Genomic DNA, 14629 nt, shown 5'->3' on the forward strand with positions numbered 1-14629 from the left:
CCATGGGGTTTCATTTGTTTCAAACCTTTTTTTTTCTTTTTGTAAAACTTGAGTTATGTGTATGGAATGTTAAAATAATAAACAAATAAATATACATCTTTTATGTGACGCTACTGAATATTCTTGCCAGTTACCTTTTTAACAAAAAATGTCTTATTAAATGCATGCAATATATTAGAGTGATTTATATGTTAACAGTTAAAGCAGGCATTAATTAAATGAACTGAACACCGTGTGGTTTCTTGCTGAAACATGCTAAAGCATTTATATACTGTCTGTATTTGACAAATGTTCTCAAACACTGATGGATGGCATGCTAGTTTCGCCATCTGAAATAAATATCAGACAGCAGGGTGTTGCAGATAATGCATGACATCCTTTTACCAAAAAAAGACAAAAATCCCATGGCCTAGCTCTCCTACAGACTGTGATGTGTGTGCATAAATGAAAACACATTTTTTTCACTTAGAGGATACTTACTTCTTTCAACAGTGACACTCAATTAACCGCTGTGGAGACCTCTTTCCATGAACACTTTTTACTGCTACCTCATACACAATAGCCGGTGCCCCTAAAGAATACAACTTTCATATTTCTGTCTTGAAGTCATTTGCATATCTTGCATAGTATAAAAGTTTTAGAAAGGGGCAGGCTGAATTGTCAATAACAACTCATACAGTGGTCCTTATAAAATTAAGGTGTATCACACATCTCCACCAATCCGACAATGGTGAATTACAAACATTGAAATGGTATTAGAGAGAACAATTTTAAAGTGAAGTGATTTTCCTATGACATCATGTAGTCACAAACATAAAACTGCTTGCTTCTGCTCAATTTGCTAATATATGAATATGTGAACATCACAACAATTAATCAGTTGCAAAGATTTGTATCTGTCAGTAGTCTTTTATACTTGCTTTCAGTAATTTTCATTTGTGAAAATACTTGCTGGCAACTGTACATGCAATCAAATAATGATGTTGTGTGCAAAGTGGGAAACAAATCTTGACTGATGTACAGTCTTTAGAAATCAAGCAGAGAAACTTTTCTAAACTTTTTTTTAAGTTCAGTGTTGCACTGGGGTTCAAATATGCACATCCAGCTGCAAAACATCTGGAACAACGCTCATATTAACAGCAAAATGAGATGAAACAATTGCAACATCTGTCTTGTGGCACCTAAAGTCCTGAAAGTGAGATGCAAATTCACCACCAAGGATGTCAATCCGAGCTGCATGTCTGGTGAAGTCTACATTCTTGTCTGAACACTGTTCCTTAAAATTGGAAAACAAACCAGTTTTCCCTGTTGTAACTGAATGAGAGTATTTTAAAGTGTGAAGCATGGAGTAAAAGATAAATTAACAGCTTTGTACCTAAATTCAAAATGAGCTCACATGGCAAGCCGTAACTGTCCTCCCTCTTCTAACTTGGCAATGACATGTTTGAAAAATACACAAACCATCTGAAGGCAAGGTGAGAATGCTAGTGTCGGTAAGTGCATTTTATTTCTCATCTTAAAAACACAGTGATATCGCATCCATGTGCTATCAGAATTTTCAGAGCTCCATCTTGTAATGTTTCACCTTCTTACTTCAGTGTATTCATGTAAAACACTATATCTGGCTAACCAGTTTATATTTTTTTTAATTTTATATAATTGGCTAAGGTAAAAAATCAGCACTTGTGGTAGCTTTTTTTTTCCCAAATTGTTCTACGTGGAGCTCTGACTTTGTACAGCTGTCCCGTGAAATTTCTAACTCAACAACTCTGATTATTCATATATCCAATAGCTCATAAATGCAGCAAAAAAGTTTTGTTCAATCCACTACTGGAAAACCTCTTTTTTTTCAGAAACCTTTCACATTTGTATATGGAGCTGTTTCTAATCATTTGTGTACCTTCAAGGTACCACTGCCAAAAAAATCCATCCATTGATGTTCAGAGTCACATTCTTTAAAAACACAGATTCTGGACAAAAAGTAAGTAAGAAGCTGAAAACAAACACCCCTCTATGTGGCAGCAGTACAGACTGCCCCTATTCATATGATTAAAGCTTTATTTATTTAGTCATTATGCTTAAAAGCAGCCACCTTTACCATCATCTGGTTAAGAACAAACATCACACAAGGCTGAGTAGCCCACAGACCCTATACACCCATGCCATGGGACTGACAATGATATAGCAGCAACACACACACAAGAATCAAGCACTGGTTATGAAAATTAAACTGCTTGCAGTACATCTAGGAGGAGAAATTTCAAAGTTCTAATTGTCATGTACAAAGCTTATTAAAAATTACAATGTCACTTACATTTACCCATGTGCTTCAGTTTATCTCTGAATAAAGCATCATCAGACACACCATGGCAAGCTTCTCCCAAGCAGGGAGCACTGTGATCGCCTACAACACAAAAACAGATGCTTTTAAATAATTTATGTACAGGGTAGTACTTAAGGGCTATAGAACTGTAGACATTCCCATGGGACAGCCCATAAAGGGATATGACTGGAACTTAATGGATGGGCTTTCAGCACAAAAACAGCTCAGCTGTAGTAGAAGGGAAGCATGTCAGAAAACAAAAAAGAGACCCCTGGTAAATGACCTAGTAAGACTCAAGAGACTGCTTCCACTATACAATCAGTGGGGGCATTTTGAAGGCCTCAACACATGCCACAAGATAGCAAGAGCATTTCATAGATGAAATTCTTGAGATAATGTTGCCTGTTGGGAAGGGTAAATAGATCAGAGAAAAAACACAAAGAGTGAGTGTGTGTGTGTGTGTGTGTGTGTGAGAGAGAGACAGAAAGAGATGCACAGAAGAGATAAAAGGAGATTACTGTCATGGGACAACACCCCACTTGGTAGACAGGGCAAAAACCTGCAAATGCCAACATTTTTCATTTATTGCTGGATTATCTAGTTCAATAAACAATTCATTGTGATACCTCTTGCACTCTTATGGAATTTTATTTCAAGATGGGAGCAACCTTTATTGTTTAGACAATACATTTCAGTAGAAAGCATTTCAATAGATTCGAGACAAAGGAACAATGCAACAATTGATATTCACTCTCATATTTCAGTTAGCTCAGCTAATTGCACTATACGGAGAAAAGTATGGGATGGCCTGGCGTCCCACCCTCAGTAACCTTGTACCCTTGCATTCATTGCGATGGGAAACAATTTGAGTCCTTGTGTCACATTTTGAAAACAAGTTTAGAAAATAGAATGGATGGACAGGCGACAATTTCTTGTTCACTGTTTTGAATAACAACTCCATGCTCCTCAAAGACTCTTCGGCTGCACCACAAAGGTTCATCTCACTGCTGGGTCACTCAAATGTTATGAAAGGATCATGGCCCTTAAAAACAATCAGATCTGTACAGTAATCCCTCGCTATATCGCACTTCGACTTTCGTGGCTTCACTCTGTCACGGATTTTATACGTAAGCATATCTAAATATATATTGCGGATTTTTTGCTGGTTCGCAGATTTCTGCGGACAATGGATCTTTTTATTTCTGGTACATGCTTCCTCAGTTGGTTTGCCCAGTTGGTTTCATAAAAGGGACGCTATTGGCGGATGGCTGAGAAGCTACCCAATCAGAGCACACGGTTAAGTTCCTGGGTGCTGATTGGCTCAGCGATGGAGAGCAGCATTCGATTCCGCCTTGCGTTAGTCAGCATCTCATCTCGCTCATTCAGCATCAACGTGTTTCGCTGTATAAAGAGTTAACTTTTGTGCTCTTTTGTGTTTATCTTTGTGCGTAGTCAAGCCCTTCGTTATGTCTCCAAAACTGATCTGGTCCTGCTACTGCTTTCGGGGCCTTGCCCAAGCGCCACAGTTGCCTGAAAAGGCTCCTTTAGAAGAATTGTAACACTCTCCTTTGTTGTGCAGTAAAATTTATTTCATCGTTATCGGACAAGTCATCGTGAGTATCCATAACTAATTTTCTACGTACTTAGTACATTTACGTACACTTAGTGTAACTGTACAAACATTTTATAAAATTTTTCTTGCATTGTACATATTTATTGCTGGTGGCCTGTCTATCGTAATGGCTGTAACATATGTAATATCGGAGACGCTTGATACCTTTAAAATAACGTTTAGGTTTTATTTACATTTAAATGTTGTAGATTTTTCATTTATTTTTATATTACCTATTCAATTACAATGTGTTTAAAACTGTATTATGTATTAAATAAAACTCCTCAATGATATACGATACATATGTTTGTGCGTAGTATATAAACAGTGTGTTTACAATCATAATTTCAACGAATCTTACCTAATATCTAAGAGAATATAAAGGGTTTATGCTGTATAACTGTGCAGGAAATGTTTATAAGAGCTTAAAATACATAAAAATAACCTTATAAACATATAGTTTTTACTTTGCATATTTTCAGCTTTTGCGGGGTGTTCCAAAACCCATCCCCCGCGATCAGGGAGGGATCACTGTAGTTCCTTTCATAGTTCTGCCTGCAGAATGTTATTTGGTCAAATCTGCAATGTTTTGTTGTATGTCAAGGCCATTTTTGTTCAGCATTTGCATTCTGGTGTCAGAATTATTGGGGATATTCTACTTTTAACATTGGTCTCATTATGTCAAACTGTTAACTGCTGTAAATTGACTGAATGAACACTGGTGAGGAGTCAGTTGTCCGTTTTCTTTATCTTTCTCATTCCCTTCTCCCTGAGGGAACTGCAAACTTTCAGTCTTTACTATAAACATAAGGGTTAGAGAGCTTTTGATTTAGAAGCAAGGGTAAAATCTTTCTTAACATGTTATATCCTTAAAATGAAGTTTGATCATTTATGAATGCCAAAATATTAGGTGATTTTTAGGACTGTGAGAAATGTAGAATCTAAATAAATCACTTGCTTGCTGTATGCTGAATTCCATATATAGTCATCTCTATGAGCCAGATATCAGTGATATAACTGATGCTACAAAAAAGTGAAAGCTCATCTGATGTCAAATGGTGCGTGGCTGAATCAAGCTGTTTCACCAGAACATGTTTCCTAGAATTTATGAAGACTTATAATCAAAATGTGAGCTGTCGAGCATACCGGCTATCACGCTTGATGACAGATGTAGAATCGAAGATTGTAATAACATCTGAGGTTGAGGCTGTGGATTACTTTAGTAAAGTAAATGAGATATATAAGATGGAGATGTTGAAAGAGAATGAAAAATGTTACCCTATAAAGCAGCCATGAAAGTGGCTAACAATACTTTATTTAACTATGTGTATTGCCTCCTATCTAGGACAGCTTGTGGAAAAAACATGTGGCTCAGACTTATCCAGTTTATGATGGATGGACACAGTGCCTGGGTAATGTTTAAAGTGGTTGTGCCATCAACTTGTAGCCACCAGTATATATCAACTGAAAGAATTCCTATTTTTTTCTAGTTAATGCTGAGACTCAAATGATTAAATAACTGGCTTGGACTTTGTGGTTTAGGTCAGAGTTTGCTAAAGCAAACAAGACCTGTTAAACTGGGGTTAACTTCATCCACTCTGCAAGTTCCTTCAGCCATTCCCAAAGTGAACAGAAGGGCCTGTGACACATAGACAAAACAGCACAGGATCCCCTAAGGCCCATCTTTAGTCAATGAAGATGTACTCCTGTTGTTTAACCACTGAATAGGGGAGAATTAGAGAGCATATGATGGCATTAATCAAATCCAGAACATATCAGGACAGCATACCTCAGGGCAGATTGAAAGCACTGCTGAAATTCTGGAGACACATAACCTTACCTGGTGGATTCTCCATGCCCATGCCAGCCAGGTTGGATTTTGATTTCTTTGATTCATATTTTAACCGATCTGAAACATTAAACAACAAAAAGATGAATAAGATTAATCAGACCAAGGCCTGTCTGGCACAAGAACATCCATGTACCTCTTTCCAGTGCAATGAGGAACTCGCGGTTTCTCTGTAGCTCTTTCATGAACTCCTCATTCTGCAAAAATAGAGCAATCCTTTCGTCTTCCAAATACTGCTTCAGCTTGTGCTCCTGTTCTGTGGCAGCCCCCTGGCAGACCTGGAGGGCACCCCCTGCTCCTCCCTGAGCCGGCACCAGTGTCCTTCCTTGCAGCATACTTGAAGTGGAGTTCTGAAAGTAGCATGCAGAAAAGGCACCTTGAGAGAATTAAAGTGACACCCCCTAATGCCAAAAAGCTAAACATCTAGTGGACAATTTCAGAAGGCAAAAAAATTGTCATAACTGTTTAAGCCAACACTTATAGACGGATTTCCTCCTTGAGGCTTGTCAAATTAACCTAATTAAGAATTTCTACAAAACAAATAAAAAATGATACGTTTCATTTTTGACTCTGCTTGTTATAACTAAATAATAAAATAATGACAAACTCAAAGACTTGAATATTAGAGCCAGTTTCACTGAATTTATATAGGCTATGCAGGATTTAATAATCTGTCAGATAATTATAACTCATACATCCATTGCTTGAACCCATTTATTGAAACTCTGGGTGTCAGGAGAATAGAGTCTATCTTAGAATTATTGTGCACAAAGCTATATGGGATGAAAAGTGTATTGCATTCAAATCAAATTATTTTTATATTGTATACTGCAAATTTACATTAAGAAGACTAGAGCACTGTATCCTATTAAAAATATATCTAATAACTAAACACTTATTAGCCCATTCTGCCTAATATAGGTCAGTATCAATTTCTGTCACAGGAAAGACTGTACGCTGGTCCAGTACACAAATCCCTTTAACTATTAAAAGTTGGTGATTTCCAGTTCTCTTAGGCTGTTAATTTTTGGACATTAAGAGTACAAAATTCAAAGCTAAGTCCTTCAAGGTTAAAGAGTCAAATCTCATCAGTGTGCAAAGCACCAGTGCAGTTACCTAAACTGGTGGCTCATTATGAAAAGCACTACAAAGGCCAACTTTGAGGAACTCTTAACGAGCTAAAAAAGGTAGTGATATACAGGGAACGGTCAGCTCAAGAGTGAGCCATTGGTAGTGCCATCTGTCATGCTATCTTATCTACATCATATTGATCCCTTGTAGCTGGGTCTTGGTGGGCCTTTGAAGTTACAACAATACAAAAGACAAAGGGTCTCAACTGTGTGTTGCACTACTGTGCATCAGCTCTATCTTCTAAGTGTTTTACCAAATTTCAGAGGCTGTCTTGTGCTATAATGCGTCATGCTTAATGTTACTTTAATTATGTATGTAGTGTGTAAAGAAATTACTTTTATTTTTTGTTGTTTGTTTCATTATTCTTGTGGTCTGCCATCTATTGGTGATATCACTGTGCAATTGAGTCTGTAATATGATGTTACATCTTATCTTCATCCAAGTGCATATGTGTGGCATGCTGCGATACATTACGGCTGGAATCCTATATCAGACTGAAATAAATTTTAAATGCTTATGTGATCCTTGTTCTAATTCAGGGGTGTCAAAGTCAGTTACTAAAGGGGACTACAGTGGCTGTAGGTTTTTGTTATTGCCACATTCAGAATCAGTAACCAATTACTGCTGCAATTATTGCCTTAAATGAAATCAAATTGCTTTTTAAGATTCAGACCCATTAACTGTTTCATTTTTCCCTACTCAACAGCCAAAGTGAGGCAACAGATAACAACCAAACTCTGTGGTCTCAAAGCCAGTTCCTGGAGGGCCACCATTTTTGTTATAACAAATTTCTTAATTAGAAGCCAAATCTTGAAAATCATTATTTAATGCTATGGCTTGGTGGTGCTCTCATTCTGCCACACCAAAAACTGTTTAATCTTTTTTTTTTGAGAAAACCGTTTTGTGGACAAGACTAGATCAGTACTTCTCAGACCTTTACATTTTTCTTTTCAAATATCTGATTTAAAAAAATGTTGTATGATAAACACAAAGCCACAAATGAGGTCAAGTTAGCTATCATGTTGGCAGCAGCAGTTAGTTTCTAATTAAGAAAGGGGGTAGAATTAAAACATAAGAATACTGTGGCCCTCCAGGACGGGAGTTAAGAAACCCCATTCAAAATAAATAAAGAAAACTGTTTTTCTAATGAAAGTAATCCTTTTGTTCTTCAAAGTAAGTAAAATGTTAAGCCTTGAAGTGATTTTGTGACTAAGAATTTGGATTCAGCCTTTAGACAACACAACTCATATCTGCTACTGTTGTATACTGACTCATACTCACCCCAACTACTTTTCTCATAATACCTGTTAATAAACATAAATCTCTGCCACAGAAAAAAAGGAAAAATACTACACATGACATCTTTAATGTATTTAATGATCTAAATGTCTGCAACACTAGGATGCAGGGCTCCCAAGTAAATCTGATTCTGAACCACCCTGAAAGCAAATCACCCATGGACTTTGATTGCATTACTGGGATAACACTTGTGCTGTAATGTGGCTACAACTCTGGCACAGTAGTGCTGCATTAAGATTACTGCTTAATAGCCACACCAGACTGGGTTTTAACCCAACTGGTACCCCATCCAGTGTTGGTCTTGCCCAACCTCTGATATTGATTACACAGGATAAATGATTCCAGTAAGTGTATGGATGGAAAAATCACTAATTGTGAGAAAATGGTGAGAAAAGAGATGAAGATATACTAGAACCACTATCACAAATGAATGTGCAGCTCTGAAAAATGAAGCAGAGTAATAGCAGCATCAGATATGCATGTGCTTCAAGTGTATGTGCTCCTTCTTTCCCCATACCTTTTCATTGAAATGGTGTCTGGTGACATTTTTTAAAGTAGACTATTCAAAGTTAAATGAATATTAAGTTTTCACACCTTTTCAGGAAGAAAGTGAAAGACAATAAAGTAACATGATATACGTATTGCTGCTTTCGTTTTCCACACACAGTGCTTTTCTGAACACACTGTTATTAACTTAGTTCCAACTAGGTGTGTTGCTTTGGTCCAAAAACACTTCCAACAACACATTTGTTAAGTTGTGTACAGGATGACTAGAAGTAACTGAAATGTAAAGGTTTTTATGGCTGAGACTTGGTTATCATAAACATAGCAGCTGCATCAGTATAGCAGTGAATACACACGAGACACCCTAAAATACTTTGAAATAAGACCTTTTCATAAACTACACCTGGTAGAGTGATATTTGTCATGTTGACATAAGTTGTGCCAAAGTTCTTTAAACCCAGTAAGCACTAAGCTCAGACATTTACCAAGCTGGCTTTTGTGTTTTTTGCTTTAAGGATCCCCTTGTAGTCTGCCCATGCTAATTTTCAAATCAAACACAAAATAATAAATAATATGATAAATGAACATGTTTATTATTCTGCTTCTTTTTATCCTAGCTATTTATTCTTGTTACTATTGTGATGGGCCGCCCACTTGGCAAGACTATAAAAGAGAGGATAGCATAGGACAGGTAGAGCCATAAGAGATAAATGCACTGGCACTGCAATTGGCATGTACTGGCAGTATTTGTTAGGCCATATATAGCTATTAACTGGACAAGAAGGGCAAAGGGCAGGTGCAACAGTGCAAGAGCAACAAATAGCTATGACTTGGAGTAACAACACAGAAATAAAGTAGGCCAAAGAGTCGTCACAGGAAATTGGAAACTCTCCTGGCAGACGGGACAGCATATGATCTGAGTCATGAAGATGAGTGACGTTACTCTTTTAAAGGTTGGAACGGGTGGAATGTCCATTATGAAACTATCATCTAGCACCACAGTTTTTACCTGGCAGAAATTGAACCTTTCTACTTCTTGTTGACATGCAGCCAAAATGCAGACCAAGAAATTTGGCTCTTTAAAGGCTACTGAAACTTATGGAAAGAAGGAACACCAGGAGCTGCTACAAGCAGACCTTACCTGAGATATGACTGCATGAAAGTGCCACTACTGCCAGATGGAACATCGGTAAGGATTTAAAATCTCCTTAGGAGATGATTTGGGGCAGGGTCATCCTGACAGGAAGAAGATACTTCCATCTCTCTGTCCCTTTTGATTGAAGTAAGAAAGTGCCCAGTGGTACTTTGGATTTGAGGACACTATTTCCAGGTAAAGGTACAAGACCTACTTAGGTAGCTCCAAATATGCAAAAGAGTTTTACTTTGTCTATTTGTACTTTTTCTCCTTGCATTCATAACTACTGTATATTGTGCGTTTTATAAAATAAATAATGCCATTTTAAAAACCTTGTGACTACTTGGTATCATTCTGAATATGGAATAATGATATACCAAGAGGTGCCATCTCATGCTTTACTGATTTTGGATTTATACACACATATGCCAATGTGACTACACAGTGTTGTTATTTTCTGGGGGTACTTGGGTAATTTTTTTCTTTGTCTTCTGATGCTCACAGTGTTGTATGGAGTAGACTCTGGCTCCCCTCCAGCTCTGCTTTGGATTAAGCTGTGTTATGCTTGTTTTCGTGTAGATGATTTTTCATTTTTTTGAGCATAATGAAAAGCAGCAGGTCTAATCCAGGTAAACATCACTAAGAAAGCCCTTACACTGCAGGAACCTTCGACATGACCGACTGTTAAATCTTTATCAGACAGCAAATGGTGCCATAGCTTAATAGCTAACCACACTGCCTCATAACACTTGGAAACCAACTTGATTCCCAGGTGTGTGGTTTACATGTTCTTAATAGGTTTGCCAAGGTTTCCTCTCACGGCCAAACAAATCATCATTAAACAGACTGTTGACTGAACTGTCCTGGGTGTGGCATGAATTTGATTGTACTGACAGATGTACGCGTGTGCCCTACAGGGCTGTTACCTATTCTTGTATCAGCTCTGCCAGGAAAGGCGGTAGCATCCCAGAACACTGTATTGAAAAAAACAAAGGTTGTGCAAATAGATGGATGCATTTTCTTTCCATTTTGACAAGGAAGGCTCAAGGAGCAACACTACATGGTGATCCATGTATAATACTCCAGGCTTGCTGTCTAAATTAACCCAAATTTACCTGCATACTCTCCATTTGCTGTGGTAGTATCCTCAAGAAGTCATCTGGAAGGTTGCCCAGTAATGGGGGATTCCAGTTTCGATAATGCCGTGGTTGCTGTGGAACAAGAGTTGGTTGTGCATCAAACCTGTAAAATAAGTATGCAATTAACAGTACACGTCTTTGCAGTGAAACTCTTCAAAAGGTGTAAGGTGGCGTCATCTGGAAATGCCATGGAGGCCAGAATATGAGATACTATAGGACCAGACTAATAACCATTCAGAAATTGCAGAACCCTTTTTTTCTTAAGTCTGGTGTACCAAAATGGCATCTGTTCAGAAATAGCAGGTTAATCAGTTCCTTTGACTGCTAAAAATCAAGAAATAGTAGAATTGCTTGTTCTTGGAAAACAATACCAAAAGATTGGCAAGGATTCAAGACCAGCCCTGGCTAAAATACTTGGGCATAATGTGAGAGGCACTACACAAAAGAACTGTTTGTGGAAATGCAATTTTCTGGCAAGCACTGTACAGATTGCAGAATATAATCACTCACTCCACTCTTCCAGAGTGATTTTAAAGCAAAGCACACAAATAAGAACAGCCAGAATTAACAAGTTTCTCACAGCATGCAGAGCTTCCTTGAGGACATGTATATGCATAGAGGAAAAGCTAGAAAGTATTTAGAGCCAATGATGTGAAATCCTGGAGTCTTCTGTGTCTGCTATGGCACAAATTTGTCTGGAACTGCAGGGTGTGAATTTATTTTTAAATATGTAAGTTCAGTCAGATGAGCCTGATTTATATCTTTGTCAAGAAAGTGGCTGGCACCTCTAGATCTAGAAGCATGACTTGCTTACCTTGGCGGGGGAGTAGGTGGTGCTTCTGGGTACTTTCTATCATAGATGTGCATATCATATGTGGGGGGAGAGTAAACTGGTGGAGGTTCTTCATCTGAACTGTCTGGCTCCAGAGTTCGCTCCAAGATCTAGAATATTAAGGATATAAGACAAAAAAGATATTCACTCAAGAGAAGCTAGTTGGCAAGGTATAAACACAATAGGTGTACAGTAAACACTGTATGCCAATGTTAACCAAAACACTGCCTAATAGTGGTAAAGGGTATATCATGTTTTTAGAAAAATGGCAAATATCTGACTTTACCATTTAACTGCCTCAGCCTCTTCCAGAGACATCAAGTTTGTTATACTGGTTCAGTCTGGAGTTCTCTCTAGTGAGAAACCATGTCTTATTTAGTCTGCCACCCGTGTCTCAAACCAGATCCTCTCAAATCAGTGACTTATTGAGATCTTGGCTCTTCCATATCTTCACTTGTCACTTTCCTGTGGCTCGACCAGATTATTAACTTTTCAGTAATATCAAGGCAGTTTTTGTTGATTTGTAACCCAACTCAAATCTTCACTATTAAAAGGACCACCTTTAGTACTAACAACTGCTGACATATTGATTGATTGAAATAAAGGATGTATTTATGGCATGTTGGCTACTGGAGATTCTGGTGGTAGGATCTCAAAGTAATGCCTTTATGGACTGCAGAATTTCAATCTAAATCAGATTTTTAAGTTATTCGTAGCTGTTTTTTCATTGTACGTCAACAGTAAAAAAAAATCACAAAAATATGTTTTTTATTTTTCTAAGAAATTAAAAAACTTACCGGGCACAGTCAAAGCCTTCAGTGAGCTACATTTGTTCTGGACCTTTTTTAGATAATTTGCTTATTTGCATGTTTTCTTAATAGGAGAAGCATGGTAGTGCAACATTTTTCAGAGGTACTTTATGGTTTCAACAGACTGGGTTAATATCCTGGCCCAAAATTTGCATTTTTACCAACGTTTGCTACATTTGATTTGGGGCAAACAGTCAACTCTAAATCGGTCTTGTGTAAGTGAACTCTACAAAAGACTGCTTCCCCTAAACCTCGACTTTCACAATGACTCTAAAATCTAGACAAATAAGTTTCTCGGAATGGTTTTTCTTCATAAAGCAGATAATGGAATACAATATTCAGAAGAAGAAATAAGGATTGCAGAATACTAATACACTCTGGTCTGTACACCTCTCTGTTTACTTATTCCAAAAGGTAACATTTATAATTTGGGGGATTTCTGACTAATAAGAGTAGGCACTAGCCATTTAATTAACAGGAGTGGTGGCTCTCTGGCTAAACGATCGGGGCTAGTAACTTGACGGTTGCTGGTGCTATCAAATCCTGGCACTGACAGAAGGAATATTACTCTGTTGGGCCCTTGAGCAAGACCCTTATCTTGCAATTACTCCAGGGGAGCTGTACAAATAGCTGACCCTGCACTCTGAAGAAACCCTCTGGAGAGTAACTTATGGTATGCAAAAAATGACAAATTCCTAATATAAGAAATTGTATATGGCAATTAAAAATCACTGAAAATAAATTCAATGTTTTATTCATGTTGATGATCTATGTCTGAGGGTGGCCTTCACATCAAGTTAGTTTGAAAGCTGTCAGTTTCATTCCAACTGTGAACTTGATTCACTTTAACAGGTTTGAAACACTATTTGAATACACAAATATGAGAGTACACAAAAAGTGTGAAGCCTGGTTCAAATGGGAGTCTCCCGTCTCTGTCCAATTCTAGACACACAGGTGTGCTTTGTTTTCAAAAACTGTATACTGTATGTGAAAGCAAGCTAATCCAATTGTATTCAGTACCACAATGTGTGAGATACTGTGAGCCTGCATCAGTACTACAAAGTAAAGCTGTCATCAAACTGAGCAATGGTCACATTGAAGGATGTAATTAATGACCGACTGAACAGCATTTACTGGTATTGATGCAGACATGTAAATATGATAAAGTGCAAATCTTAGTCACTGTTACATAAATACAAACTTACTAATAATTGCATCTACCAAAACTGAAGTCTGCACACAATGCTACAAACCAGGCTCCACATAATAAATAGGATGTAACACACATTTCTTATACCACCTCTGAAGGGAAATTGTGTCCTATCCCATAGTAACAAGGCAAAAGCAGGGATCCCTAAATATGACATCAACTAGTATGTATTAAAAACATAATTATTAGACACTTTATTGACCCTTTATCAATTGCAACCACAGGTTTATATAGCTACATATAAAGCATGCTACATTTGCATTATGAATAATTGGTGGTTTACTAGCACATCAAAAGGTCATGCTGAAGTTTAAATGTACAATGACTTGTCTCCTTCTTGTTATTGACACTTATCAGCACGTGTACATTTGTTAAGAAATGCACCTTAGAAACTGCTAATGTGAAAGCAAATCAAACTAAAACCTAAAAAAGTCAAAATTCAGACTACACCTGGAAGGTGGGAAAACCTTGAAAGATTGCTAGGGTCCAGTCACCATCCTGGAAAGCTAAAGTATTTCACTTACACCTGATTTCCATACTTTCAGAATCATTACTTAACTAGAACAGGAATCCCAAGCTCAGTCCTAGAGGACCACAATGGCAACAGGTTTTTGTTCTAGTGCTACTGCTCAGTCAGAATTTACAGTTAGGTCCATAAATATTTGGACAGAGACAACTTTTTTCTAATTTTGGTTCTGTACATTACCACAATGAATTTTAAATGAAACAACTCAGATGCAGTTAAATTGCAGACTGTCAGCTTTAATTCGGTGGGTTGAACAAAAT

General features: G+C 37.5%; 1 protein-coding gene across 3 annotated transcripts in view; it reads right to left on the bottom strand.

The window, feature by feature from the left end:
- The window catches only part of cuedc1b (CUE domain containing 1b), a 95731-nt gene that overhangs the window by 17978 nt on the left and 63124 nt on the right, over window positions 1-14629 (bottom strand). For all 3 annotated transcript variants that reach the window (XM_039756685.1, XM_039756683.1, XM_039756684.1), the window contains 5 exons: window positions 11807-11934; window positions 10969-11095; window positions 5921-6134; window positions 5776-5844; window positions 2315-2404 (listed from right to left, as the gene is read on the bottom strand). In XM_039756685.1, coding sequence (XP_039612619.1) covers window positions 2315-2404; window positions 5776-5844; window positions 5921-6134; window positions 10969-11095; window positions 11807-11934 — 628 coding nt within the window. The remainder of the gene's footprint in view (window positions 1-2314; window positions 2405-5775; window positions 5845-5920; window positions 6135-10968; window positions 11096-11806; window positions 11935-14629) is intronic.

Source organism: Polypterus senegalus, chromosome 6 (genome assembly GCF_016835505.1).
Source record: "Polypterus senegalus isolate Bchr_013 chromosome 6, ASM1683550v1, whole genome shotgun sequence".
Taxonomy (NCBI): domain Eukaryota; kingdom Metazoa; phylum Chordata; class Cladistia; order Polypteriformes; family Polypteridae; genus Polypterus; species Polypterus senegalus.